Source organism: Schistocerca americana, chromosome 3, assembly GCF_021461395.2.
Source record: "Schistocerca americana isolate TAMUIC-IGC-003095 chromosome 3, iqSchAmer2.1, whole genome shotgun sequence".
NCBI classification, from domain to species: Eukaryota; Metazoa; Arthropoda; class Insecta; order Orthoptera; family Acrididae; genus Schistocerca; species Schistocerca americana.
Window position 1 is genome coordinate 573,254,333 of NC_060121.1, and position 25,538 is coordinate 573,279,870.

Here is a 25,538-nt window from a genome sequence, read left to right on the forward strand (position 1 = left end):
TTTACGATCGTGGAGCATTTTGTGATGCCCCAGACTAATTATAAGCTCCACTGTCTAAGTAATGAAGTAAGATATGTAGCTAAAATGTAGCTAGGATTGTGTTCACGGCATATATCTACAAGGAGCTAAGAAATATCCCGTAACTTTGTTTCTTTAACAATGCATTTTGTGTAACTTTTTTATCCGTAAATACGTGCTCTTACGAGTTCGTTTCCGGATGCATATAGCGACCAAATAAAGTTCTAACGAACCATATTTTAAGTTCATCTGTGGATGCAACGTTTGGAACTGGCTGATATTGCCATCAGTGTTACTTCATTGGTTGCGATAATTATAGATGAGAACGAAACTCGTCAATCATAGCATTCTTTTTGAGTTTAATTTACAAGAAACATTACCTGTATATCAACGTTTATAAGTTACTTTATTATTTCTTTAGGTTAAATACGCTCATGCGCGAGTCATTGAAAATCATGAATATTATTACTTCTCTTCACAAACTTTTGTTGAACAGTAATTTTAACTGTGCGACGAGGAGGAAATGAATACCGGAAACGCTGTAGATTGATTCTTCGCACGCACAGCGAAAAAAATGTTTTGCAATCATTATTAATCTTCTGGTCTTGTATAAATTAGCTACATTGCCAAATATGTCTTTTATATTAATTTTCCGCACGCACAACTTTGAAGTCATTTTCTCAGTTTCCTTCAGCAAGAACTTGTACCATTTGTACTGTCGGCTCCTTCATTACATGAAGTTTGGAAACTGCAAACGTATGTTCAAAACTAGTTGTTATTACACAAATGCCAGCCGTTGGGGTGGGGGAATGTATATTCATTGCAACACATACGTCTTCGTCAAAACAGTATTGTGTGGGTTAAGGACTGTGACCTCACTCTTTGGTGTTATGACTGAGTGCATCTGCATTTTATATAAAAGAACCAGTAATGATTTCATTTGCCAAAAGTTAAGGCTACTTTAAAAAAGAATTATAAACATTTCTGCAAGCTACATTGCATTCCGCCTTGGAGGTTATCTCTATTCTAACCAAGACATTAGTAACAGTTAAGTGTGGTTCGTAAAATTTTATTTACTAAGTACTAAGGTGCAACAAATTTTAGCTCTCTGCAGAACGAAATGATCTTCTTAATGCTAATTTTTTTCTGTAAATTACTTACGGGTCACTCTGAAATGTGCAAGTTCTATTAGACAGCTATAACTGCTATTATGAACTGTTTGGCTATGCAATTACAAAGACCCTGAAAACAGAATTTACAGTTTAAACACAATACAGGCACAAAACTGGATACACTATATTGCGAACAATTTCAGTTCATATCTTGGACGTTCTGCATGGAACACACCTAAATTTGAAATATGGTGGCTCAACTAGGACAGATTTAAGAGTTGGTTCTTCCACGCAACATTTTTGTGAAATATAGTACGTAAATACTCAGTTTATCAGTCTCCTGTTTGAAATATGAGTCTCGAATTGACATACAGCTTAGTTATTTTAATATTCTTGGCAACCGGAATAAAATAATAATTCAAATCTTCCCAGTTCAGATGATGCAATTACTGAAAGATTCAAAGGAAAATAGAGTTTAATTTCAAACATATACCCGATTCATACAATTATAGCTGGTGCTCCCTTTAATTAACCCTCGAAATGTCGGCAAAAACACGTTTAAATCAGGAGGTACGCAAAAAACATCATCCGAAATTGTGCTAAATGCATTCTCTGAAAATTATTTCGAGCAGTTTGTTCAGGAGCCCACGCGAATGGTAAACGGTTGGGAAACGAACTTGACCTCTTAGCAAGAAATAATCCTGAGCTAATAACAAGCATCAAAACGGATACAGGGATTAGTGAATACAGAGTTTTCGTAGCGAGACTGAATATTCTAACCCACAAATCCTCCAATAATAAACGCAAAATATATTTATTCACAAAAGCAGAAATGAATTCACTATATGCCTTCCTGAGAGCAGTCTGCACTCCTTCCCAATTAACAATGTAAGTGTACACCAGATGTGGCTTGAATTGAATGAAATAGTATCGGCAGCAGTCGAGAGATTTGTACCAAATAAGTTACTAAACGACGGAGCTGATCCCCCTTGGTACACAAAATGGGTCCGACACTGTTGCAAAAAAACGAACATGCTAAATTTAAACGGACGCAAAATCCTTTACAGACGCTCGAAATTTATCGCGGACTTCATTGCGAGATTCTTATAACAGATTTCATAACGACACTTTGTATTTTAAACGTGGCAAAAATCCAAAGAGATTCTGGTCGTATGTGAATTATACTAAAGGGAAGACACAATCAATGCATTCTCTCCGTGAATACTATAGACGACAGGGCTGACAAAGCAGAGTTATTAACCACAGCCTTCCGAAATTCCTTCACGAAAGAAGATGAAGGGAATATTCCAGAAATCGAATTAAGAACACCTGTCCACATGCGTAATGTGGAAGTAGTTATCTTCGGAGTAGTGAGGCAAACTAAATCACTTAAAAAAAGCAAGTCCTCGGGCCAGAGTGTATACCAACTAGGTTCCTTTCAGAGTATGCTAATATAATAGCTCCATACTTAACAATAATATATAACCGTTCTCTCGTCGAAGGATCCATACCCAAAGACTGGAAATTTGCACAGGTCACACTAATATTTAAGAAAGGTAGCAGAAGTAACCCACCAAATTACAGGCCCATATCATTAACGTCGATATGCAGCAGGATTCTGGAACATATATAGTGGTCGAATATTAATATTACTTCGAAGCGAACGGGATATTGACACAAAGTCAACACGGATTTAGAAAACATCGTTCTTGTGAAACACAAATAGCTCTTTACTCACATGAAGTGCTGAGTGCTATTGGCAAGAGATTTCAAATTGATTCCGTATTTCTAGATTTACAGAAGCCTTTTGACACTGCACCACACAAGCGGATTGTAGTGAAATAGCGTGGTTACGGAACATCGTATCTGTTATGTGACTGGATTCGTGATTTCCTGTCACAGATGTCACAGTTCGAAGTAAGTGAGGGAAATTCATCGAGAAAAACACATGATATTTCTGGCGTTCCGCAAGATGGTGTTATAGACCCTTAGCTGTTCCTTGTCTATATAAACTATTTAGTTGACAATGTGAGTAACAGTCAGTCTTAGATTGTTTGCAGATGATGCTGTCGTTTATCGACTAGTCAGGTCATCAGAAGATCAAAACAAATCGCAAAACGATTTAGAAAAGATATCTGTATGGTGCAAAGATTGGCAGTTGACCCTAAATAAAGAAAAGTCTGAGGTCAGCCAAATGAGTACTAAAAGGAATCCGTTAAACTTCGTTTACGCGATAAATCAGTCAAATCCAAGAGCCGTAAATTCAATTAAATACCAAGGAATTACAATGACGAACAACTTAGATTGGAAGGAACACTAAGAAAATATGGTGTGAAAGGTTAACAAAAGACTGCGTTTTATTGGCATTGCACTTAGAAATTGTAACAGTTCAGCTAAAGAGATTGCCTACACTACGCTTTTCCATCCTCTTTTAGAATACTGCTGCGCAGTATGGGATCCTTACCAGATAGGATTGACGGAGTACATCTAGAGAGTTCAGAGATAGGTAGCATATTTTGTATTGTCGCGAAATAAGGGGAGAGAGTGTTACTGAAATGATATAGAATTTGTGATGGACATCATTAAAACACTTGCGATTTTCGTTGCGGCAGAATTCTTCTCACAAATTTTCAATCACCAATTTTCTCCTTCGAATGCGAAATATTTTTACGATGACGACCAACATAGGGAGAAACGATCATCATAATAAAATAAGGGAAATCAGAGCTCGCATAGAAAGATTTAGGTGTTCACTTTTCCGCGCGCTGTACGAGATTGCAGTGACAGGGAATTATTGTGTAGATGTTTCGATGATTTGCAGAGTATCCATGTAAATGTAGATGTAGATATATGAACCAATAAGAAGATTTCATATTAAATTAAGAACATAATCGAGGAATCATTATACCTTAAAATGACTGACGGCTATCCTTATGGCTAAAACAGACAGTACCGAAAATGGAGACGCTAGTTGAAACTCGACTACCATTCGTTACACGCTAAAAATGGATTTCTGCTGCTGTCAAACAGTACAAATAAATTTTGTTGATTCAGCCGCATTTAACTCAAATGTGAACATGTTACTGGATCATAGAAAGATGGAAAAAATATAGCTGCACAACATTTCTTATTACATGATCAAGTCGCCAATATCTGATGCTCTTTGGACAAAGTACTGGCAACAGGCTAGTTGCACGTGCCACAGTTCCCGTATATGATTGGGCAACATGGATATGAATTCTAGAGTTACTGACTATGACGATATTTACTTATATTATCAATATAGAAATCTTTATTTTTGAAATCATATGACTCTCTACATTGGCAGACAATGTACCACTGAGTGTTCTGCATTAGTTGTCCTATGTCTTTAAATTTGAAAATTTATACATACTTTTGGTGGATACTAACCAAGCTCTCCAGAAGTAACCCCTGTCAATACAGGCACCTGGCTGAATCGTCCGTCGAGCAGAGCCTGAATGGGAGACTCTGGAATGAAGGCGCCCTCCAATTCTGACTCTATGTTTGGAGCCCACAGCATAGATATGATCTGACTTTGCTCCTAGAACAGGAACACAGTATTAGTTTTCACCTTTTCTTGAAAACTTAATTCCTGCTTTGAGTAGTTAGAAACTGTTACCTCGTAGCTTAATTTCATATTTGAACATGTCTCCTACAGCATATTTATAATTTTCGGAAAGATATGCATTGATTTACACAGTCATCTTAATGCAATAGGTTTCATTAACTTATTACCTAATTTATATAGATTACACCGGGTCCTATTATAAAATATGAGAGAACATTTCTATATCCAACTGTGTAAAGGCTCTAAACCTAATATACAGAGATTCCAAAGTATCCTTATATAATATGCCCATAACAAATAAAAGTATTTGTACCTTTAATAGAAAACATCTTGTACATATTCAAACTAAGCCATATTATCTACTCGTTTCTGAGCCGACATAGTGTATGTGAGGCGGAATAAGGGGAACCAACCCACATTCGGCCAGGCAGATGGAGAACTGCCTTAAAAACTGTCCACAGACTGTTTGGCACACTGGACCTCGACACTAATCCGCCGGGCGGACTCGTGCTGGGAACCGGCACGCCTTCCCACCCAGAAAGCAGTGCGTTAGACCACACGGCTAACCGAGCGGGCACGCGTCTGACTTAGTAGCAAATATTTAAGTACGTAACTACGACAGCAAAATAAATTTGTTTTCTTGTTTTGCAAGCGGAACGCAATGCAGCCCACTGAAAAAGTTTTTTGCGACGAGGATATCGTCTGACCGTGATGCACAGTCAGTTACAATAAACAACAAACGAAACACTTTTCTACCACTGACAATCTCACTGAAAATGTTTAGCAAATGACATAATGACTAAACACTTTTAAAATAAATTAGGAGAAATACACAAGGAAACAGATGCAAATATTTATATCGGTTGAAACTAGGTTCATAATACAGGTGATTGGTAAGGCTATAAAAATTAGAAATCTCACAAGATGTAGAAGTATGTAACACATCTCAATTTCTTTTCTGGAAGCAATTAATGGTATATGGCAAATAGTACTTTGGATATCACTATGATTTTTCTCCTTTTCGTTCCATTTGCGAATGGTGCGTAGAAGCTAGAGTTTGGAAACTCCTTGGTAAGAGCTTGTATTTTTCTCGTACGAGTTATTTTAAACGGGAGGTAAGTTTTTCGTACTCGACACAGGATTTAAGGATAGTTCAGTAATAACAAATTACATAACAGACTCCAATAAATGAACTTAAACTACTAAAAAAAGCGTGAATGTTTGTAAGCGATCTTAAGTTAGTCAGCCAACAGAAATAAATCCATCCGAAATGCACTGAAACAAGAAAATTATCGAACACCTATAGACCAGTATCATATTTAGAGTGAGATGAAAAGTTTGTGCATTATATCTTTCGCGTGATAAGCATGAAGAATGCACGTTCCTAGGACATAGCAGTTTCGGATGTGGTGAAGTTCCCCATTGGGGTAATGTTGACCAAAAAGTTCAAAACACATATCGTGTTAAGTAACTACAAACTGATGATGATAATTCCTTTATACTAATGGAAAAATCACAACACAAAAAAATAAATAGCGTAGAGTAATGAAATTTTGGGAATGCATTTGTACAGGTAACATATTTAAGTAATTAACATAGCACAGGTGACTGCAAGGGCGAAATAAGCCATTCTAAATGTGAAATGCTGGTAAATCAATAGCCGGAGTAAACAGCAGAATGTTAAATGCATGCATTCAAACATACACGCATTGTGTTGTACGGGTGCCTGATATCAGTTTGTGGGATGGAGTTCCCTGCTTGTTGCTCTTGGACGGTCAATACAGGGGCGGTTATTGCTGTTTGTGAACGACGTTGAAGTTGTCGTCCGGTGATGTCCCATACGTGCTCGAGTGGAGACAGATTCGGTAAATGAGCAGGCCAAGGTACTCTGTAGAGCATATTGGGATCGTTATCCTGTTGGATCACGTTCGTTGGAATGCTGGTCATGATGGCAGCACAACAGGTCGAATCATCAGACTGACGTACAAATTCGCGGGCAGGATGCGTGGGAAAACCACCAGAGTGCTCCTGCTGTCATACGAAATCGCTGCCCAGACCATAATTCGAGGTGTAGGCCCAGTGTGTCTAACGCACAGACAGGTTGGTGGCAGATCCTCACTTGGCCTCCTTCTGCCCAAAAGTCGGCCACCACGGCCACCGACAGAGAATCAGTTTTCATGATAAAATACTACAGACCTCCACCCTGCATTGTACTGAGCTCTCTCTTGACACAACTGAAGTCCCAAATGGCAGTGGTTTTTGATCAGTGGAATGCACGCGATAGGATATCTGACATGGAGACGTTCTTGAAGTAACCGAGTTGTAACAGTTCGTCGTGTCGCAGCTGTGTGAACTACCGCTCAGATTGCTGCTGCAGATGCAGTGCGATGTGACAGAGCCAACGCCGAACACTATGGTCTTCTCTCTTGGTAGTATCATGTGGCTGTCTTTTGCGACCGTACATTCCCGTGACCACCCCTGCCAGCTACATTCCAGTCAAGTCTTTCTGCAGTATCGCAGAAGGAACATCCAACTTCTCGTAGCCCTATTACACGACCTCGTTTGAACTCAATGAGGTGCTGATAACGGCGCCTTTGTCACCTTAAAGGCGTTCTTCACTAACGTCAACAACTCACCGCGTCCAATCCTAAAGGTAATTAACACTCATGACCCTTAGAGCGTATATTTAAAGTAAACCTAATATGCATGCTCGTAGAGGCGCTACGTGCGCCAGACTTATGAGACTTCCGCAAAATTTGAATGACAATCTTTCAGTTGTAGGAACGTGGCTCCCAACTTTTGTTTATGTCACACAACTCTTCCTTGGTGTTACTATTTCTCTCCGTCACTGTAATTTAGTTATTAGAATTAATCCAAAGGTTAACAATCTAAAGCTACTTTAATTCGCTTGAATCATATTCCGAAGCGATACCGTTTCTTTAGATGTACTTTGTGTGTATAACCGAAGTATGCTAGAGGAATAATCTTTGTTTCTCAAAGTCGTCACCTTGTAAACACGACTTCAAGACATTAAATTATGAAGTATTAACAATCCTTGAAGTTACATTCACATCCACAGAAATTTTAAAATGGTGGGGCAAGTTCGTATATTTTTCATTTTTATACAGATGAGTTAGTCCTTTACGACATAAGAACTAACTTTTATAGGTTACATAAAAGAGATATGACGGTTATTCACTAAGTACATGAAGGAAGACTCTGTATTCCAGATTAGAGGCAGTAGGGGTAGGGGTGCAGTGCACCCTCTTTCCCCCATTGCAGACGCCTATATTCAACTGCAGTGAAACAAGTGGAGTGAATGTGTTATGAGAAAGACTTTCATTGCCCAGTATGATGCAATGTTTGTTGTTTGTTTGTCCCATGTTTGCCGAACATCAGTATTAAATAATGTTTTTCATACAGGTTGCCAGAGCCACAAATTTATGCAAATACAGTTCCATTTTCCACCATGTACGATCGCTGTCATTAGTATCACAGGACTATCTGAATTCGACACATTTTAAATGGCACAATAGCGAAATTTGCTGATCGTGTATTATGAATGGCAGTTGTTTGTATCAGGTCAAAAACCAGTATTAAATCAGAAATTCTGGATGAAACTCTTCGTCTCTTACCTTACTAGTTTAGTTAACTTTCAGTATCCTCCCGTAACACTGCGTATCAGTCGCCTAGCTTCTCTTCACCACCGATTTTTCCACAAACCGTCATTCACATCCATACAGTGATATGACACAAACTTGCGATCTCAGAAGACGTTAATTCTTCTCATCAAGGCCAGTGGTAGATTTTAGAAGTTTGCCTTCGCTAGTCAGGACTATCTGAATTCGACACATTTTAAATGGCACAATAGCGAAATTTGCTGATCGTGTATTATGAATGGCAGTTGTTTGTATCAGGTCAAAAATCAGTATTAAATCAGAAATTCTGGATGAAACTCTTCGTCTCTTACCTTACTAGTTTAGTTAACTTTCAGTATCCTCCCGTAACACTGCGTATCAGTCGCCTAGCTTCTCTTCACCACCGATTTTTCCACAAACCGTCATTCACATCCATACAGTGATATGACACAAACTTGCGATCTCAGAAGACGTTAATTCTTCTCATCAAGGCCAGTGGTAGATTTTAGAAGTTTGCCTTCGCTAGTGAGCTTGTTTCATATATCCTATATATTTTCCCTCACCATGCGCTGTTTTCCATGAAAGGCAGCACAATTCCTTCAGTTCGTCATCCACACTTTTGTTGTCAAGCTTGTTATAAATCTAATTTCTGGGGCTCCTAAATATTTTAAATGTTCTTTGGTTCATTCGCAATCCATATTCTGCGATCACTAAACTGTTCATTCCATTCGACGGGTCCTGTAATTCTCCCTCACAAACACTGAGGATATAAATTTAAATTGTCAGAGCCTTTGACACTTTCGATTAACAGGATTTCTGAATTTTTCTCTTGTGGTCGGATTTACAGCATTCGTGATATAGTATCGGTTGGAACAGAGCCAATACACTTTAAAAATAATGTATGTTTTATCCGATACTTGCAATTCCTTTTTTTTTTCTTTGTTAAAAAATTGCTACTATAAACTAAAACATTATTTTTGTACTCATATCTAGACCTAATTTATCAAGTAAAGTGCAAGGGTCTGCTGTGCCAGTCACTCCCACTCGTACATTAGTTAAGACTACATCTACATCTACATACATTCTCCGCAATCCACTATACGGTGCGTGGCGGAGGGTACCTCGTACCTCAACTTGCATCTTCTCTTCCCGTTCCACTCCAAATCAGAACGAGGGAAAAATGACTGCCTATATGCCTCGGTTCGAGCCCTTATCTCATCTTATATTTGTGGTCTTTCAGCGAAATGTAAGTGGGCGGAAGTAAAATTGTACAGCAGTCAGCCTCAAATGCTGGTTCTCTAAATTTCCTCAGTAGCGATTCACGAAAAGAACGCCTCCTTTCCTCTAGAGGCTCCCACCCGAGTTCCTGAAGCATTTCCGTAACACTCGCGTGATGATCAAACCTACCAGTAACAAATCTTGCAGCCCCCTCTGAATTGCTTCTATGTCCTCCCTCAATCCGACCTGATAGGGATCCCAAACGCCCGAGCAGTACTCAAGAATGGGTCGTATTAGTGTTTCATAAGCGGTCTCCTTCACAGATGAACCACATCTTCCCAAAATTCTGCCAATGAACCGAAGACAACTATCCGCCTTCCCCACAACTGCCATTACATGCTTGTCCCACTTCATATCGCTCTGTAATGTTACGCCCAAATCTTTAATCGAAGTGACTGTGTCAAGCGCTACACTACTAATGGAGTATTCAAACATTACAGGATTCTTTTTCCTATTCATCTGCATTAATTTACATTTATCTATATTTAGAGTACGCTGCCATTCTTTACACCAGTCACAAATCCTATCCAAGTCATCTTGTATCCTCCTACAATCACTCAACGACGACACCTTCCCTTACACCCTAGCATCATCAGTAAACAGCCGCACATTACTATCCACCCTATCCAAAAGATCATTTATGTAGATATAAACCAACAGCGGACCTCCACACTTCCCTGGGGCACTCCTGATGATACTCTCACCTCCGATGAACACTCATCATCAAGGACAACGTACTGGGTTCTATTACTTAATAAGTCTTCGAGCCACTCACAAACTTGGAAACCAATCCCATATGCTCGTACCGTAGTTAGGAGTCCGCAGTGGGGCACCGAGTCAAACGCTTTCCGGAAGTCAAGGAATATGGCATCCGTCTGATACCCTTCATCCATGGTTCGCAAGATATCATGTTAAAAACGGGCGAGTTGCGTTTCGCAGGAGCGATGCTTTCTAAAGCCGTGCTGATGCATGGACAGCAACTTCTCTGTCTCAAGGACATTCATTATATTCGAATTAATAATATCTTCGAGAATCCTGCAACCAACCGATGTTAAGGATATTGGTCTGTAATTTTGAGGATCCGTCCTTCTACCCTTCTTATATAGAGGCGTCACCTGCGCTTTTTTCCAGTCGCTCGGGACTTTACGTTGGGCAAGAGATTCGCCATAAATACAAGCTAAATAAGGAGCCAATGCAGTAGAGTGCTCTCTGTAAAAGCGAATTGGAATCCCGTCAGGACCTGGAGATTTATTTATTTTCAACCCATTCAGCTGCTTCACAACCCCATGGATGTCTATTACCATGTCCTCCATACGGGAATCTGTACGAGATTCAAACGGCGGTATGTTTGTACGATCCTCCTGCGTGAAATATTTCTGAAATGCTAAATTTAAAATTTCAGTTTTCGTTTTGCTGTCTTCCTTTGCCAGGCCAGACTGATCAGTGAATGTCTGGATGGAAGCCTTCAACCCGCTTACCGATTTTACGTAAGACCAGAATTTCCTCGGGTTTTCAGCAAGATCTTTTGCTAAGGTATGACGGTGGTAGTGGTTGAATGCTTCGCGGATCGCTCTTTTTACAGCAGCACGAATCTCTACTAACTTTTGCCTGTCCTCATTCTCCCGATCTTTCTTGTACCGCGAGTCCAACTGCCTTTGCTTCCTGCGCTGTTAAACCACGGTGGGTCTTTTCCGTCCGTAACCCACTTTTGCGGCACATACTAGTCGAATGCCTGATTTACAATGTGTTTAAAATTTGCCCATAATTCTTCCACGTCCATCGTACCGGAAGTAAATGAAGTCGATTCATTTACTAAGTGGGGTGCTAACAACTGCTTATCTGCTCTTTCTAGTAAGAATACTCTCCTAGCATTCTTGACCGACTTTTTAACATTCGTAAAAATAGTCGTAATGACAACAACATGATCACTAATCCCTGTCGCAACACTGACACCGTCGATGAGGTCTGGTCTGTTCGTGGCTACCAGATCTAAAGTATTTCCATTACGCGTTGACTGTCGATTTAGCTGCTCAACACAGTTTTCGGATAACATGTTCAAAAGTAATTCACACGACGGCTTGTCTGTACCACCTGTAATGAATCCATAGACATCCCAGTCTATACTAGGTAGGTTGAAGTCACCTCAGACTAATACAGCTTGATCCGGGTACTTTTGCGATACAGAATGTAGACTCCATTTGAGTGATTCCAGAACTGTCACGGTGAAACCTGGTGGCCTGTAATAACACCCCACAATTAACTTTATTTCCCCTAGCCCTGTTGCGTCCGGCCATCCTGATTTAGGTTTTCCCTGATTTCCCTAAATCACTCCAGGCCAATGCCGGGGTGGTTCCTCTGAAAGGGCACGGCCGACTTCCTTCCCCATCCTTCCCTAATCCGATGAGACCGATGACCACGCTGTCTGGTCTCCTTCCCCAAACCAACCAACCAACCAACCCTAGCCCTGTTAAACTTGTCCAGATAACTTCACAATCACACTCTACTTCGAACTCAGTAGACACAATATTTTTGCCAACTGCAATGAAGACACTACCTCCTACGGTGTCTAATCTGTCTTTCCGATACACGTTCCAACCCTCACTAAATATTTCAGAACCTCCTATCTCAGGGTTCAGTCAGGTCTCAGTCCCGAGAATAATTCGCGCGCCATACGCTTCCTGGAGGGCAGTAAATTCAGGAACTTTATTACGAACACTCTGCAAATTTACTGCTAGTATCTTGATAGCTGAATTGTCTTTACACTGAGCGCATCCTGATTTCTCTGCCTGCACGTCGACTGGTGAGTGTTCATCAGAACACCTCGCACTACTACCTAGCCTAAAAAAAACCCACATGCACGCCACAAGTTCTCTGCTACCCGAGTAGCCGCTTCCTTTGTGTAGTGTATCCCTGACCTATCTAGGGGCGTACCACAATTCCCCACTCAATAGCGCAAGTCTAGAAATCTGCAGGCAAGACCGTCACAGAGTCGACGAAGCCTCTGGTTGAGACCCTCCCCTCGGCCCCAAACCAATGGACCCCGATCCACTCTGGGAACGACGCTGCAAATAGAGAGCTCTGCTTGCACCCAGCGTGCGAGGCCAGCGGTCTTCACCAAATCCGCCAGACGCCTGTACGAACTGAGGATCGCCTCAGAACCCATGCGACAGACATCATTGGTGCCGACGTGAGCAGCTACTTGCAGACGATTGCACCCTGTACACTCGGTAGCCGCAGGCAAGGCAGCCTCCGCATCTTGGATGAGGCCCCCCGGCAGACAAACCGAGTGCACGTTGGATTTCTTTCCGGCCCTGTACGCTGTTTCCCTAAAGGGCTCCATAACCCGCCTAACGTGGGAGCTCCCAATAACCAGCAAGCCTTTGCCCCCGTGTGCCCGCGCGGGCCCTGCTGAAGGAGCAGCCACCTGCCCACTGACAGGATGAACGGGCGAGGCCAGCCGGCAAGCCTCCACATTGGCCCTCCGCCTCGAGCGACGCGAACGCGTTGTAGTCCGCCACTCACCCTGAGGTGAGGGCGGCCCGAACGCGCCGGGTACACTGGAAGGTGCCTCGGCGGCTGAGTCAGCGGACGCAGCAAGCGACACCTGGGGTGTCTCAACCGACGCGCTAGACCCTCCGCCCTCGCTGCACCTCGAGGCAGCAGCCTGAAGGCGGCTGACCGTGGCCAACAGCACGCTCAACTGCTCGCGAACCGCGGCCAGTTCTTCCTGCGCCCGCACACAGCACGTACACACCCTATCCATCCTACTGCTAATATCTAACGACTCCGCGAGTTTATACTCTATGGCTACCAATAAGCAATATTACTCCTCTCAAATATGAGAATACGTAAGGATTTTTTGTAATTAAATAGGCAAGAGCACAAACACTCGGAAAGAAATTAAGAATCAAACTAGAAAACAAATTTGAAAGCTAAATATGCGACTCGCTACTGCACTGCTGCTGCGCTGATACTTCACCAGCGGCTGCTCAAGGCAGCATTGTGTGCAGGAGTATTTGGCTGGTACTGTTCCGGAAATATTCTGTGACGGATTACTACGTTTATCAAAGTTGGATGAACGGACACTCCTTAGAAAATATGGTATGCATCTTATCGTCATGCGCTGAGTCTAAGACTGCAGCGTTACTTTCAAGTAAGTATGGTACAATACCACGTGGTAAACGACGTAGTTCTCCAAAATCCTTAGCATACATCGTGATGTGAAAAATAATGTTTCTTTTTCATTTGTCTGTCAGTATGTAGTGGGGTGACAGGCTCTCCAGTATCTTTCTTAAGTATAATGCAATGAATGTACAGAAATACTTCTTTGCGAACAGCACTGCAGATCCCGCTTTGAGTAACTTCGTGAATATGTACCTTTGGAATAATTGAGCTCGTCCTGATTAGACGAGAAACTGTTTCCAGTTAGTCTGTTTTTCTTTTGGGATCTCATGTTATGGACATCCAGATCTCCATATATCTTGCACTTATGTAGTAGTTTATAACATCTGCGTACCTTTAGATACTGACAATCAGCTATAATACTTTGACTGAAACCACGTATTTTGTTCGCATCACTACATTTCACCGTAGGAATGTCTCTATGAGACACTGAAACTGTAGCTTTCGGTACTCAGTAATGTGGCGTAGTTGGAAAATACACAGTCTTGTTGATATCAAAGAGTTTTTGCCGTTATGAGCAAAAACCCCTTGTCTCTCCTAGTTGCTGTTTTTAATTTTAGGCGGCAGATATTATTTCTACCGCATGCTACAAGAATTCTGATTTTGTGTGACTATTCTGCTCTTGCACTTTTATAAGCTTTAGGTAGCGAAATGTACTTTCTTTGTTGTCTGCCTTATGAAGGGATTTATAGAGATCAGTGTGGGCTAGTGATCTATAATTTCATCAACGTCTACAGAATGAAAATGACAAACTGAAAAAAAAAAATTCTTGTGATTCGCGTACCTCATCTGTCAGTATGAGTGAACTGTCCACTAGAAGGTCTGTAGCGTTCACAGATCGCAGGAAGGAGATGAGCTGCTGCGAGTCGTCTGTTTGAAAGCCGAGGGCGGCTCCCAGACGGAATGCACGTTGCCGTGCCGCTGTCGCCTGCAGTATAGGCCGGGCGATGAAGTTGCCGCTCTCAATGATGAGTCGCGAAAACAAACCTGTGAACTCATGCGATACAAACTTGGAGAAGGTAAAAATAGAAAAGAGAGATAACTTGTACACTATGTGTATTGAAGCTAGAAAAGCGTTGTTAAAAAGGTCAAGATTTGAGTAGATGTCCTTGAAAGGTCCACATGCAGACTCTATCTGCTTTTGAATAACTTTTTTTTGTATATTGGAACATAAGAAAATATAGTACACTCTTAAGAGACCAAAACAGTCACTGATTTCTCACAAGAACCGATGGTAACGTACCAAATGTAAAGCTCAATGCACTCATATAGCACAAATATTTTATCTTTTGAAGTGCGGGGCCGGATTCCACTATGGAAATTCTACTGAGTAAAGGCGTTATTTGGTGTATTATGCGTACCAAACTCTTGCCGATTTTTCAGTTTTGTTTTGTAGTAAGCTCTAACTACGCAGCTTCCATTTGGTCTGTCTGCGTATGTACCTGCTCGTGGTTCACACTCCGTATCCTTTAAAGAAATTGTCCGTTTCAATATTTTTTATTGATGAAGGTCGCCTCTAAGAAGCCACTAACTCTTAACGACTTTTGGTGAGTATTCTTGCTTTGCCTCATCTCGCAGTTTGGAAAAATACCGACACACTGATGGGCATGAATATATAGGTGTTATTTGTGCGTGTTTCTTGTACGAAAGACATTATCGTCATTCCTAATGCACTACACAGTACTAACAAATTCACTGTGTACGCCAATCCAATGAAATCGCTCATCATTTCGCAGTTACACAACTATACGCGTATTTTATCACATTGAAGCACAAATAATTTTATTTCCTCTGTCTCAAATAACACGTCAAAACCTTTATTTTACAGTTTCTATACCTTTAATATCTTGCCAATTATTGCTGTCACGGGGAGTTTGAATCCGCGTCCAACTATCTATATTTATGTAATTTCTCTATACCTTAGAAAGCAATTTGCGGGAATGTTCCTCTGAAAATGAAATGGCCTATTTTATCCACGTCCTCCATAATTTTCCGTTCCGCCTCAAATTACACCTTACTCGAGTGGGCATGAAACACCCATTTCCTTCTCTCCCATTTGATTGCTGCTTTTTCTTTTACGGAAAATACCCAATAGCGGTGTCTGGGGAACGTATATGTAGATCTTAGGAGGAAAATTGACGCTGTTCTCGTCAAACAATGATGAGAAACTTTGAGGGACTAGTAATCGAGGAACTAACTACGTTGCTGCCACCGCTGTATGATTCGTGTACGAACGGGGTAACAGAGATTAGGGAACGCCTAGTGACATTTAGAATCTAATTTTTCCCTTGCTAAGTACTCGAATAGGTAATCGAATAGAATACGATGGAAAACTGCTCATGTTGGAACGAAGTACTCTTAGACACTCACTCAGTAGAGCCTTACAAAGTGTCGTCAGTGTTCTGAACGTCTAGATGAGGCCCGCCTTGAATTCCTAGAATTCATCTCCCGTGCCTACCTCTTCATCTCATAGTAACATTAGCACACAACGTCAATTTTCTGTTGGATATACTCCAATCTCTGCATTTCCCTACGGTTTTTACGCGCTTCAGTTCCCCCAAGTAGCACGGAAGCTGTTCCTTGAAGTCTTAACACATATCCTGTCATCCTGTCCCTTGTTCTTCTCCATATTTTCCATATGATCCTCTTGACGCCAATGTACGAGGGTTGCCCAGAACGTAATGCGCTGCATTTTTTTTCTCAGCTGAAAACAGTTCTACGAATGCGAAACGTTACATATGTATTATCTGAAGTCTCCTGAGTGAGTGCGCCAAGTGTCCGTCACTTCCGACAGATGGTGTAGCTGCAGGACAGTTTGAAAATGACGTCTATATGTGTTGTACGCTACAAGCAACGTGCCTTCATTGAGCTTCTCACTGCAGAGAAAGAAAACTGTGGGGAATATTCACAAATGCTTGTGCAAAGTCTGTGGAGCATACGCTGTCGAAAGAAGTAGGGTTAGTCGCTGGACGCGGAGGGTGAGAATAACCTATAGCTGAGCGTTTCATAGTAATCAACTCTCTGTGCTATCTTCTTATGCGCCGGCCGCGGTGGTCTAGCGGTTCTAGGCGCTCAGTCCGGAACCGCGCGACTGCTACGGTCGCAGGTTCGAATCCTGCCTCGGGCATGGATGTGTGTGATGTCCTTAGGTTAGTTAGGTTTAAGTAGTTCTAAGTTCTAGGGGACTGATGACCACAGATGTTAAGTCCCATAGTGCTCAGAGCCATTTTCTTCTTATGCATAAAAGAACCCTACTCTCGATACATTATTTCATGTTACTTGTGATATTACCCTATATTTGTCTTACCAGGAATCATGTTCATTCCATTTCCCTTCATTGACCCCTTAAATCTAGACTGAGACTTTAACTTCCCCTTTTTGCATTTTCTAGCTTCTTATGACATTCCGTGGGCTGACTCGCAGAACATTACAATTTCGTTGATATTTTTAATTTTGTTCTCATGGGCATCCGTCTCCGTTACGGCCACCCGATCGACGGAACCAGTCTGGAGTCTTTTACCATGTCACCATGACACTTTCCAGTTACAAGTCACTTGTCCTGTGGAGACATATTGTGTGTTTTTAATGCAGTAGCTTCCATTGCCTTCTCCGTCCGCTTGCCCTGATAATAGTTGACTTTTCCGCCTTTTAGGTGCAGCATCCCACCCCAAGGGAAGAGCCTCCCCACCCCAGACCCTCTGTCTGCTCCTCTGCCATCTTTCACAACTCTATTGGTGCAACGAGGAAATTTAAGCATTGACTGGAGTCGAACATGCGGCAAAGGACGTTTGGGGTACATATGTTCACGTAAATGCGGAAGTTTCTCTGTAATGTGCAACAGTTATTTAAAGAGATATTTAAGAAAGTCAGCATCTACAAAAATTTCTCGCTTCATTTATTTGATTTGCCACTATTTAAGTAAAAGGATGGCATGAAGAGAAGTTCGAGATGGAAAATTACTGTACAGGGAGGACAGCCTGTTAGAAAATTTTTACGAAAAATGGATACCACCCGCTATTGGTGCAAAGATCAGTGGTCGACCTTAAATTTGACTTCTCCATATACGTTTTAGGCTAATACTGAGATGGTGGTTTCTAATGAACTCGATCTACATCCTTCCGTATCCTGTACATCAATTTCGTTGTTAATGACCTCATCGTCGTGCAATAATAAACCGAAATCTCTTTTTTCAACTTCAAACGAAAAATTTGCGATTATTTTGTCCAAATAGATATCAATGTTTTTCATTTTATAAACTTTTCATAAGAATCCAGTTTCTTAGTCATTCGAATCTCCTGATCCCCGCTCTTAGGCGATTCTTTACGATATTTTTTAAAGAGTAAGGTCTATAGAAGAAAAAATGTAAGCGACTAACGAGATGGGCTGAGAAATACTGACCTGAGGACATTGGCGACACGAAGTGAAGCGAGACAGAAGAACCACCGGCACTCTGCCCTTGAAGAGTTACTTGCTGAGGGTCGCCGCCAAAGCTGGCGATGTTTCTCTGCACCCAGGAGAGCGCCAACTGCTGGTCCTTGAGACCCGCGTTTCCAGGTGCCACTGAATCGCCCGTACTCAGAAAACCTGTGTAACAGTGCTGATATTTAACAAGACAGCTACTTATTTACTATTTAAGGCTGATGGTCAATACATAAAACACTTTTATTCAAGTCATCATCTCCACAAATTACTTTTTGTAGCTTTGCAAAGAGTCTTCGAAGAGGATTCAGTGACATAGCACGTGTAGAACTTGATCAAATAGTATTTAGATAATAAAGTCGCTAACCACAGTATTTACGTTACGGGATGGGTTTCGTAAGTCTATGGCCTACTGTACCACTCATAAGCAAGCACGTAACTCATGTATGTTTCTTGTGTCTACAGAAGGACTTGAAGACCATCTATCAACTGTCTGCTGTTGCAACTATTGTGAAGCTACTCATCCTTTCGCAATGCATGTAAGAGTAGAGATGGTGGTTGTGGTTAATCTGATTGCTAATGTCACGAAAGTGATAGAGCAGCAAAAAACTTTTCTCAACGTGTCAAGGCCCCACGACCTGTCTTCGCGAACATTATAAAAATGAGTGCAAGAAACTGGATATGTAAAGAATTATTGGTTTGGTGCATAAGTTCGTAGCGTTTTTCCCTAAGTTTAATAAATAAATCAGATACATATAATACAGACTTTAGTCATCAATTATAAACTCTCATTCACTATTTACATCAGTCTGCCAGTGCTGGTGTAACTTTTCGATTCCCAGACTGTAGAAATCACGTGGTTTTGAGGCGAAGGACTTGTCGAGCCATGTTCGAAGCCCATTTTTATCAGAAAAGGAATTTCCTTCTCGGTTGTTCGAAAAAGAGCGGAAAAGGTGAAAATCTGAGCGCACAAGGTCGGGTGAATAAGGCAGCTGTGGAAAGACTTTCCAACCCATCTCCTCTATAATGTGTTTTGTCAGCCTATCAGAATGCAGGCGGCCATTGTCGTGCAGTAGCATCACTTCCCACAGTTCTCCTGCTCGTTGTTCTTGGATTTCGTCTTATCTCAGTTGTTGACAGTAAATGTAAACATCGACGGTTGCACCGCGTGGAACCAATTCGAAGTACACCGCACCGTCGCTGTTGTACCAGATGCGTAAATTTGCCTTTTGTGGATGTGCACAAGTTTTTGTACGGAGAGTATCTGCCATTGCTTTCTTTTCTTTACGTTAGCATAAACACACCACTGCTCGTCGCCAGTAACAATACGGATAGGAAGGGGTGTTTTTCACGAAGATATGATGACTAGCAAACATGCGGCCTCTTGCTGATTTTTGTAATTTGACTTAGAGCATGCGGTACCAATGCATTCCATGTTTCAGCCTTCCCCACTGCTTAGAAATGTCGCATGATAGTGGAATGATCAGAGCTCATTTAGCTGTTCTCAAGAACGCTGACGTGGACCATCATGGATTAATGTGTTTAAACCATCTTTATCAAACTCCGCACGTCTTCCTGAACGTGTGGAGTCACTAATGTCAGAACGATCCTAATTAAAACGAGAAACCATTCTTCTTCCTGTGCACTGTCGAGTAACGTTGTCCTCAAACACGGCGCGAATATTTCTGGCTGCCTCCGATGCTGTTACCTTTCTATTGAACACAGGCAAAAGAATATTTCGGAAAGGTTACGATTTCTCCCTTGGTACTTCATTACCTAGCGTCCACGACTCCACTCATTATTTCCACATGAGAAAATGACAACATGTAAACGCCAAGAGCAACAGTGAACTACAAATAAAAATGATAATCGATAAATAAACCCATAGCAGATGCAAAACAAAAATCCCACGAACTTATGCGCCAACATAATAAATAAGCTGACGAAAATGAACAGAATCTGATGTGGGATATGATACAAAGATTTCAGCATATTTAAGGCGCAGTCCACATATGGCTACGGGGCAGCTAAATATGCTGCTGAAATAAGCCAAAGGATTTTTCTACGCAAAATGCATTTAAACACATTTTATGCTTTCCGCCTTTAGTTCAATCCATACCTTCATAGCAATGATTTTAAAAATCGGTCCTAATTCTTGTAATGGTGTATACGAAAACTGAAAAATGAGCTGGCATTTTTATAAAATATCTTGTTTTCGGATTACGTGTCGTTACAAACCAATACCAAATCAGTCTTCGTAATACGCATTACTGGTAACTTGAAAATGCGTGCTGACTGAGAGATGTGGGGAATCAACGACGTTGGTCCGGCTACATATGATGCGAACTTCCCAAAGTTCCTTTTTTTATTAATGGGATTCTAAATAGCAACTTTTCCATACAAATACGCTACTGAATTTACTGGAAGGCCGGGCACAAAATGTAACGTAATCCATGTGGAACTAACATCGACGATATCCAGCCCACTATGCACAGGTAATTTCAGGACTTCTTAACACGACATTTGGAGATCATTGGATCGATCTCTCGGGAAAAAAGGGGTCTGCACACTCATCAGACCTAACACCTCATTTTATCTTTCTGGAGAACCAAAACAAGAGGCAATCAAGAAAGCATCGAGGCTACAGAAGAAATGGAATTCTTTATGAAAAGCTTCAGTACTACGATATGTAATAATGGAATTTACACACAACATACTTTTTGAGCTATATATATTTGTACCAAAACTCAAGGTCCAGATTCTGAGCACTTGTTACCCGTATGACACAGCAATAAACAGATGAAGTATGCTTACATTAGATTCAATAGGGAAACCCCTTGTCGGATCTCTGCTCCTGGTGGCGTGACAGTAGTTTGCGGCACGGTTACGTACCTACTGTTAGATCGTGTTCCACACATGATACGTTTCTAAGGTCGTCTTCGAAGGCTTTTTTCAAAAGTGAACAAATGAAGTCGGTCAAAACTCGGTATAACGCTCGTAGTGTGGTCTTGTGAACCACTGAGGCGAATAGTAATGAGGAAATGTGGGATTAAGTGAGAGGTATGATTAGATCTGGTATTTTCCTTACAACCAAGGATAATCTCTCGTAAAATCTGTTTGTTACTGGTGGACAGGAACAAATTTTAATACGCTTCTGGGACATTTTATATGGGGATGTTACATGAACGGTTCCAGCCAGCAAAATACAAAGCAATACGAGGGTAATCCCAAAAGTAAAGACGTTCAAATGGCTCTGAGCACTATGGGACTTAACATCTTAGGTCATCAGTCCTCTAGAACTTAGAACTACTTAAACCTAACTAACCTAAGGACAGCACACAACACCCAGCCGTCACGAGGCAGAGAAAATCCCTGACCCCGCCGGGAATCGAACCCGGGAACCCGGGCGTGGGAAGCGAGAACGCTACCGCACGACCACGGGATGCGGGCGAGTAAAGACGCCTATTGTTTATAAGTACGTAGACCTGCTTATTTCCACAATGGTTTACATCAGTTTACAGCTTGAACATAATCACCATTTCTGTTGATGCATTTTTGTAGACGCTGTGGCAGTTTTTGTATGCCCATGTCAGCATACCAGCTCTCCGCCATGCTGTTCAGAAAGTTATGAACCTCTTCTTTCGCCCGAATCGCTGGGACCACAATTAAGGAGGAGGAGGATGTTAGTGTTTAACGTCCCGTCGACAACGAGGTCATTAGAGAAAGAGCGCAAGCTCGGGTTAGGGAAGGATGGGGAAGGAAATCGGCCGTGCCCTTTCTAAGGAACCATCCCGGCATTTGCCTGAAACGATTTAGGGAAATCACGGAAAACCTAAATCAGGATGGCTGGAGAAGGGATTGAACCGTCGTCCTCCCGAATGCGAGTCCAGTGTGCTAACCACCCACAATTAAAGCTGACAGGTACTGTGAGACTCTGAAAAAACTCAAACGGGCAATTCAGAACCGGAGAAGAGGAATGTTGAGCAAGGGCGTACACATTCTCCATGACAACGTTCGCCCAAACATCGCTCGGCAAAACGTTGGTCTCCTACAACAGTTTCAGTGGAACATAATCACCCAACCACCCTATAGTCCTGACTTGGCGACCAGTAATTGTCACCTGTTCCCTAGATTAAAAGAACATTTGGCCGGAAAGCGATTCAGCTCCGATGACGAGGTGAAAGAAGAGGTTCATAAGTTTCTGAACAGCATGGCGGCGAGCTGGTATGAAATGGGCATACAAAAACTGCCACAGCGTCTGCAAAAATTCATCGACAGAAATGGTGATTATGTCCAAAAATAGCTAAATTTTCAGGGGTATGAAATGGGCATACAAAAACTGCCACAGCGTCTACAAAAATGCATCGAAAGAAATGGTGATTATGTCGAAAAATATACAGGGTGAGCCACCTTACGTTACCGCTGGATATATTTCGTAAACCACATCAAATACTGACAAACCGATTCCACAGACCGAACGTGAGGAAAGGGGCTAGTGTAATTGTTTAATACAAACCATACAAAAATGCACGGAAGTATCTTTTTTAACACAACCCTACGTTTTTTTAAATGGAACCACGTTAGTTTTGTTAGCACATCTGAACATATAAACAAATACGTAATCAGTGCCGTTTCTTGCATTGTAAAATGTTAATTACATCCGGAGATATTGTAACCTAAAGTTGACGCTTGAAACCTCCGACGTTCAGTTGCGTGTTGTAACAAACACGGGCCACGGTCGGCGAGCAGCATCTGCAGGGACATGTTTACGATGGCGACCGTGTTTACGAGTGTGGCTGTGGTGCACTGTTGTGGTTTGGTCTAGCTGTCGCAGTGTCCGCATGTAGCGCTTGCTGCTGTTGTTATTCTGCATTCGTCTCCGCACGCAGACCAACTGTAGTACACCGTGGTACCAGACGTCTGTGATAGTGTTGTGTTGTAGGAACTGTGACCATGGTGTATTCGAACTCTGAAAAGGCGGAGATGATACTCATCTATGGCGAGCGTCGACGAAATGCAGCTGAAGCCTGCAGGGTGTATGCAGAACGGTACCCGGACAGAGAGCATCCAACGTGCCGCACATTGCAAAACATCTACCGCCAACTGTATGCAACAGGTATGGTCGTAGCACGCAAACGGGTCCGTAACAAGCCCGTCACAGGAGAAGCGAGTGCAATTTGTGTGTTAGCTGCTGTTGCCATGAACCCACACATGAGTACACGGGACATTGCGAGAGCCGGTGGACTGAGTCAAAGTAGTGTCATGCGCATACTGCATCGTCACCGCTGTCACCCGTTTCATGTGTCGCTACATCAGCAATTACATGGTGATGACTTTAATCATCGAGTGCAATTCTGTCAATGGGCATTAACAGAGAATGCGTTGCAGTTCTACCTGTTTACCGATGAAGCGGGTTTCACAAACCACGGGGCAGTGAATCTACGGAACATGCATTACTGGTCCGTGGACAATCCTCGCTGGCTCAGACAGGTAGAGCGACAGCGACCGTGTATGGTGCGGAATCATTGGCGACCACCTCATTGGTCCTCACTTCATTGCAGGGGCCCAAACAGCTGCAACATAAACCGCGTTTCTACAGAATGATCTGCCAACGTTGCTCGAAAATGTCCCACTGGAAACGCGTAGACGTATGTGGTATCAGCATGATGGTGCACCTGCACATTCCGCAATTAACACTAGGCTGACCCTTGACAGGATGTTCGACGGGCGTTTCATAGGACGTGGGGGACGCAAAAATTGGCCAGCCCGTTATCCTGATCTTACACCTCTGGACACCTTTCTGTGGGGTACGTTAAAGGAGGATGTGTACCGTGATGTGCCTACAACCCCAGAGGATATGAAACAACGTATTGTGGCAGTCTGCGGCGACATTACACCAGATGTACTGCGGCGTGTACGACATTCATTACGCCAGAGATTGTAATTGTGTGCAGCAAATGATGGCCACCACATTGAACATCTATTGGTCTGACATGTCGGGACACACTCTATTCCACTCCGTAATTGAAAACGGAAACCACGTGTGTACGTGTACCTCACCCCTCATGGTAATGTACATGTGCCTCAGTGAAAAATACCAATAAAAAGGTGTTAGCATGTGGACGTAATGTGCTGCTCCAGTCTCTTCTGTACCTAAGGTCCATCACCGTTCCCTTTGGATCCCTACGTAATTCGGTGCTCTTCGATACACACGATCGAACAGTGGAGGAGTGGTACTCAAGCGTCAACTTTAGGTTACAATATCTCCGGATGTAATTAACATTTTACAATGCAACAAACGGCACTGATTACGTATTTGTTTATATGTTCAGATGTGCTAACAAAACTAACGGGGTTCCATTTAAAAAAACGTAGGTTTGTCTTAAAAAACATACTTCCGTGCATTTTTTTATGGTTTGTATTAACCAATTACACTAGCCGCCCTCCTCACGTTCGGTTTGTGGAATCGATTCGTCAGTATTTGATGTGGTTTACGAAATATATCCAGCGGTAATGTTAGGTGACTAAGCCGGCCGCGGTGGTCTAGCGGTTCTAGGCGCTCAGTCCGGAACCGCGGGACTGCTACGGTCGCAGGTGCGAATCCTGCCTCGGGCATGGATGTGTGTGATGTCCTTAGGTTAGTTAGGTTTAAGTAGTTCTAAGTTCTAGGGGACTGATGACCACAGATATTAAATCTCATAGTGCTCAGAGCCATTTGAACCATTTTTTTGTTAGGTGACTCACCTTGTACAAATGTTCAAGCTGTAAACTGATGTAAGCCATTGTATAAAAATAAACGGGTCTGTGTATTTATAAAAAAATAGGAGACCTTACTTTTGGGATTACCCTCGTACTAGTTGTTATAGTAATTAATTAAACGTAATACGCAGAAATCTCTTTGTGAGGAAGAGAAGTATTTAAGAAATAAAGTGCAGAAGCGAAGATATTTCAGTGATGCAATAGACAGTGAAAATACGTACTATTTACTAGCCTAAATGCACATAAAATTACTGAAATCGACAAAGGACTATCGGGGGTGTATGTGGTTAACTGATGTAACTAGTACACGAAACAGCTCTTAAGAAGTAAATACCAAAATATGGCAACAGCTTGCATGGAAGAAAATAGCTTGACATTGTCGCAGTGTTTAGTAGAAAACTGTCTTGTGTTGTCTGCAGTATTTCACAGCGCAGATACGCTAAATATAAGGGAAGTAGTGGGACTCTGTGGTAAAGGGCGATAATTTTGCTGAATGGTCATCTCTTGAATGTTTTTCATCTAGTGAAAAATAAAAATAAACTG

General features: G+C 42.0%; 1 protein-coding gene across 1 annotated transcript in view; it reads right to left on the reverse strand.

Moving 5' to 3' along the window:
- The window catches only part of LOC124607194 (cholinesterase-like), a 71,004-nt gene that overhangs the window by 38,579 nt on the left and 6,887 nt on the right, over positions 1-25,538 (reverse strand). The window contains exons 4-6 of the mRNA XM_047139417.1: positions 18,216-18,401; positions 14,602-14,804; positions 4,542-4,692 (exon numbers count right to left, since the gene is read on the reverse strand). Coding sequence (XP_046995373.1) covers positions 4,542-4,692; positions 14,602-14,804; positions 18,216-18,401 — 540 coding nt within the window. The remainder of the gene's footprint in view (positions 1-4,541; positions 4,693-14,601; positions 14,805-18,215; positions 18,402-25,538) is intronic.